Source organism: Priapulus caudatus, unplaced genomic scaffold, assembly GCF_000485595.1.
Source record: "Priapulus caudatus unplaced genomic scaffold, Priapulus_caudatus-5.0.1 Scaffold663, whole genome shotgun sequence".
Lineage (NCBI taxonomy): Eukaryota > Metazoa > Priapulida > Priapulimorpha > Priapulimorphida > Priapulidae > Priapulus > Priapulus caudatus.
In genome coordinates this window covers 10,699-16,044 of record NW_014577724.1, presented here as the reverse complement: position 1 = coordinate 16,044, position 5,346 = coordinate 10,699, and the positions used below count along the sequence as shown (strand labels likewise).

Genomic DNA, 5,346 nt, shown 5'->3' with positions numbered 1-5,346 from the left:
TGTGAATAAGCTAGGAGAGAGAAAGAAAAGACCCGGCCCCCTTCGGGAATGAAGAGAAAGAATAGAAAGAGAAGAAGAAAGAGGAGGAGAGACGGATGCGATCCTGAGACGCAGACGATCCTCGATGAGAAGATGAGAGACGCGAGCGGAGCGAACCGAGGAGAGAGAGCTATTGTAATAGGGCGGGAGATCGTAGATAACGAGAGTAGGGAAGAATGAGAAGAAGAAGAGAGTCGTAAAATGAGTAAGCATGATCTTGATAACATATGTGCAGCAGTTTGTGTGGGGTGCAGTGACGAGCCGGCGGTCGCAGGGGATCGCATCGGTTTCAGACATGATGCTGTCAAGCGTGAAATGACAGGGTGGCGATACTCGCTATCATGTAAGCGATGCTTTACATTTTTTAGTGCCACACGACCTGAACTCGTGAATAAGAAATTGTGGCAGAGGTAGAAAAATTCGATTCGTATCTGACTCTTTGACTCAGTAACGCCATGTTACCGAGAGAAGCAAGATGGACGACTCGATGGAGAGAGGAATGGAGATCGAGAGAGCACGAGAGAGAAAGAGAGAGAGAGAGTGAGAGAGAGAGAGAGAGAGAGCGCGAGAGCATGAATAAGAAGAAATGATGACAATCAACAATCAGAACCCAAGAGAGTAAGACACGAAGAGAGGTGTAGTAAAAGGAGAGACAAGTGAATGAGATACGGATAAGTGTGGATGGAGACAAAAGATGAGGAAAGAGAAGAATATAAGGAAGTAAGGATGAGAAAAACAAGAAAGGGTATAGGAGCAGAGAAGAGGCAACACGACGAAGGAAGACAAGGAAAGAACGGGAAACCAGGGTTGCGGGAGAAAGTAGTGATGGGAAGATATAAACATAAGCATACAGAGAGAAAAAATAAGGCAAATAAGGCAAAATGAAAAGATGGTACGAGCTTAAAAAACTCATTTTTGCTTTATATGCATACAAGGTTACACAGCTATAGTTGATACTGTTACTGCGTGCAAAACACCAGTCAACTTAGCACGGTGCAATCGAACAATAGAGTAACAAAACAACAACTCTGATTAATTACCACAACACAACAACCCTTTCCGCATTTCTGTATAGAAACAAAACAATTGCGCTTGCTGCCCAACTTGGTTAACGGGCCCAAGGTTGGTGCTAGGAGGCCTGGCATGTGTTTACGTGGACGCAGTAATTACAATACAATAATATATATATATATATTATTCATTTATTATACATTTATTACATTGTTTCTGTTAGTACGAGTACTTGTGTGCGCGCGTACTCGTTGTATGCGCGCAGTATTTGCCGCTTAGATGCGTCTCCCCTCCTCTACACCACTCTCCCTCCTCTACATGTGCTCTCCTCATGCTCCTGCACACTTACTTCTCCTACGCTTGTTTTCATCTCTGCTTTTCCACTCACTTTTAGTTCCACTTTCCTTTCGCTAAACTGAACAAAAATCTTCTATATATAATAATGGTATAAATTAATTATACTATATAGGTTAAATATACTATACTATATATATATATATATAGGTATAATTATACCTAGGTATTATTAGCTCTTGATAATACCACTTTTCTCCTGCAATTTTAAACGAATTTCCACATTGAGATTCCCCCTGATTAAAATCAATACGCTAGTACATCGACTCGAATGTAAATATCTACATTACAGGCGTCCTAATACAGTACCTTATAACAGTACAGCGAGTAAATAACATCGCGGGGAGTTAGTTAGATGCTAGCAGGAGTTAATGAGACAAAATTTGTGAATTTGTTTCATTAACTCCTGATGCTAGGTTTACATTCGACCAGCACCTGTCCAACCGGCATGTCATGTTTACGCTCTCTCCCTCCCCCCCCCCCCCTCCCCCGGCCCCCCACCTCAGGTGACAAGCACGTTATTGATGCGAGTAAGGCAGCAAGCTCCTCGGCATAATAACGAACTATCCGGCATGTCCCTGCGGCAATCCCTGTGATATCTGGCACATTACGCGCCTACCTGCACGTATACTACGTGAACGTACAGTGAGTGAGTGGGGAAGGGGGGGTGGAGGTGGCAGTGAATGTGTGCTTGGTAAACGATGCTTGATTATATCGGCGTACCCGCCGGAGCACGTACTCTCAAATATGGACCTGCGAAATGCCAAAAACTGTCGAAATGCCAAGAACCTTTGGAATGCGTTTCGAACGCATACATGTTCGATTCGCCGTACGTCGTGGCGGACTCACTGGGAAAGTGTTTGCCCATGTTGGATAACCACTAGTACTACGTCAACTCGGCGCAAACAACGTGTCATACTAGTAACTGCCTGGCAAAGGTCTTGGGGCCCGTTGTCAGAAACAATATTGGTCTTAACATTAGTCTTAACATTAACTTTTTCTCTAAGACCGTTGACAGAAACGCTGCGAAGTTACGAGAATGAAAAATCGTAGCAGATTTCCTCATAACAATACGAAACAAAGTGATGTCGACGGTCTAAGAGAAATTGTTAATATTGTTAATATAATTTTGTTTCTGATTTTGTTTCTAATTTTGTTTCTGATAACGGGCCCCTGGTTTTAACTGGCACAGCAAAACGAACGTCGGTATCGTAGTCTCAACCTTGCACGAGAAAGCAGCGGCAAAAATTTCTTACATTGCGCACGTGAACATCTTTATTACATACTAGGTCGTAAGGGCGACCAGAGTTAGCCTTTACATTTCATTACTAATTTATCGGCCTGTCAACAATCACACACGCATGCGCGCACGGACGCACTCACGCACACACACGCGCACGCGTGCGCATACCTACACACAAACACATTTTTATTCAAGAAAAAACATTCCGCCATTTATAATCACGCGTAATATAACGTATATTGATGTTGATGTTATAATAAGGGGGCGCATACGGCGAAGCAATACGCTGCATGAAGAGGCACTAGATGTCGTACTAGCGGTTCCGACGGTTGTTCCGGCGTTCTCCGTAAGGCACGGCGATGTGTATCCAGCAGGAACACCAGCATCATCATTGCACAGGTCAGTTTCGCACCGTGTGGCGCAGTCGCATCTAATACCACCACTGGATTCGAGGCACTCTTCCCATTTGTAGATCATATTTTCTACTCCGCAACCTCTTAGAAAGGACCAAACCTGCTCTGAAACAACGTCCGTCAGGCGACATTAAACGCGTAAGCAAATAGTATCACAATAAAACAGATTATTATAACAGGCAATACGTGTATTGTGTTTATAGTAAAAATATTAAGCAATCTGTATGTCTGTTTGCCTGTCTGTCAGTCAGTCACTCCGTCCATTTCTCGACTCTGCGCTCATCCTCTAGTGCGATCATCCTTCATTCAGTCATTTTGTCCGTTTGACGGATCGTCTACTCTACTCATTTGATTCCCTCACCTTCCTGCATCTGAAGAAGTGTGTAGCAGAAAGTACTTTTAGGACAGTCTGTAATGGGTGCTCCGGTCACAACCTCTGCAGGATCATTCTGGCATATGCTCGTGTTCCATGCCCCTGGTATACTTTGAGAACACGTGTAACAACGCAGTGATGATGCTGCAATACACCATGACAGACAAACATAAAATACGGCAAATACGTCATTTAACTGCTGCGCGGCGGCGCCGAAAATAATTTAATTATCAAAGTAACATTATGTGCGTGTAGAAGTTTAAATGAGAATGACATCCAATTTACTTCAGTAGTGTTTAAATAGGCAGTAGTTTTGTAAGTGTTTCCAATATAAACACGTGTGCGCATATCATAGTACATTCCACGATACAGCCTATAGTGCGTCATCACAGGCACTTGGAGCATTTCAATGAAATATAATGCTAAATAGTAAATAAATCCGAAATCTATTTACTACCAGTCTTAATGTTTCTCTACTCTCTTTCACCTATTATTGCCGACAATTTCCTGTAAATACCGTCCAAACGCTCATCTACAACAAACACTGGCTGCCGCCAAGCGCCATTGCTGCCGCTGCAGTGCTGCACACTGACACTTAAAATATATATATAGTTATGTGTCAGTGTGCAGCGGCAGCCAGTGTTTGTGGTAGATGAGCATTTGGACGGCATTTACAGGAAATTGTCGGCAATAATAGGTGAAAGAGAGTATAGAAACATTAAGACTTTGGTAGTAAATAGATTTCGTATTTATTTACTATTTAGCATTATATGTTATTGAAACGCTCCAAGTGCCTGTGTGCGTCATCCTACTTCAAATCTGTCCTGCTCAAGATCTGTCTTTTTGCACTAATATATGCATTACTTTCACCGTACAACAAACAACGTGAGATCGAAGTTAAAAACAAATTGAACTTACCAGTGTTTGCCATCAGTACCAGCAGCAAACAGGCCACGAGGTACATTCTCATCTTCATATCCATGTCGTATAGTGTGTCCAACCCAGCTTCAAACTTTTATTCTTTCAAGCTAACAATTCGTTATATTTTATACAAGATGGTAACGATGTGACGTGCACTCTACTGAGAAAAATCGAAATGTAATAACTATATATATAGGTAAGTGAATGCTGTTATCAGAACTCTGTGTACTGTGTACGTTATCAACTTCAGAGTACTGATTGGCTTTGCTCTATGGTAAGATTTTAGTCTGACGCAGCAAAATACCACGAAATGGGAGCGCTTGTATACATACGAGTCGCATGATGTGATAACGGGGGGATACTCTCAAGGTTTTAGGAAAATTTTTACCAATTTTTCATTTTCAACTTTATTCGATGGTTACATGCTCATACATGTACTGTGTACACTATGTACGATGGCTAACACTATGTGCCACCACCTGTGTACATGCCCATTTCTCCATATAACGGTACATGTGAACTGTCAGAGCGTTTTGCTTGCCCGCCCGCTACAATGGGTGGTAGCGGCCCGGGCTGACTCGAGAAAAAATGCATAAATTCTCTCCTCCACGTTCCAATTCTGAACTTAGTAGTCACTGTATAAATGGATAAGTTTCTCGTGTGATTACAATCAGAATAATTAATTTACATCGTTTTAATGGTAACATATTCCTGTAAAAAATGGTCAGGGATTGTTATTAGCTGCCGATTTATAAGTTGTCTTTTATTTCCAAAATTTTTAATTCAAACGTGCGACTTGAAATTTTAGCAGTTGTTATAGTTTTTTTTCAGTAATATAACTAAAGAAAATCCTGATGCACGACTATTTGGTAGCAGTATTGCTTACAGTGCGAAATTTTGTAGTCCTTTCACTCGTTTCTGGATAATGAGAATAGTCCAAAATAGCAGGTTTTATCATAAAAGTTCAAAATTTTTGTGGAACATAATTGAGG

The 5,346-nt window shown here is 41.6% G+C and overlaps 1 protein-coding gene and 1 long non-coding RNA gene across 2 annotated transcripts in view; one reads left to right on the top strand and one right to left on the bottom strand.

Annotated features, from left to right (window-relative positions):
- LOC106812579 overlaps positions 1-5,346 on the top strand; it is a 17,748-nt gene that overhangs the window by 1,790 nt on the left and 10,612 nt on the right. The gene's annotated exons all lie outside the window — the stretch shown is intronic.
- On the bottom strand, positions 2,577-4,493 carry LOC106812578. The gene is made up of 3 exons (XM_014816480.1): positions 4,352-4,493; positions 3,422-3,577; positions 2,577-3,165 (listed from the first exon to the last, which is right to left on the bottom strand). Exons 1-3 carry the CDS (start codon positions 4,413-4,415, stop codon positions 2,834-2,836), a joined length of 552 nt encoding a protein of 183 aa, XP_014671966.1. The 5' UTR covers positions 4,416-4,493; the 3' UTR covers positions 2,577-2,833.

Bases quoted from the DNA above. Each gene is read 5' to 3' on its own strand.
- LOC106812578 (XM_014816480.1), bottom strand. From the start codon at position 4,415: ATGGATATGAAGATGAGAATGTACCTCGTGGCCTGTTTGCTGCTGGTA. The intron at 3,578-4,351 runs GTAAGTTCAATT...GGTGTATTGCAG, and splicing joins GGTACTGATGGCAAACACTG to CATCATCACTGCGTTGTTAC. The intron at 3,166-3,421 runs GTGAGGGAATCA...ACGTTGTTTCAG, and splicing joins ACTTCTTCAGATGCAGGAAG to AGCAGGTTTGGTCCTTTCTA.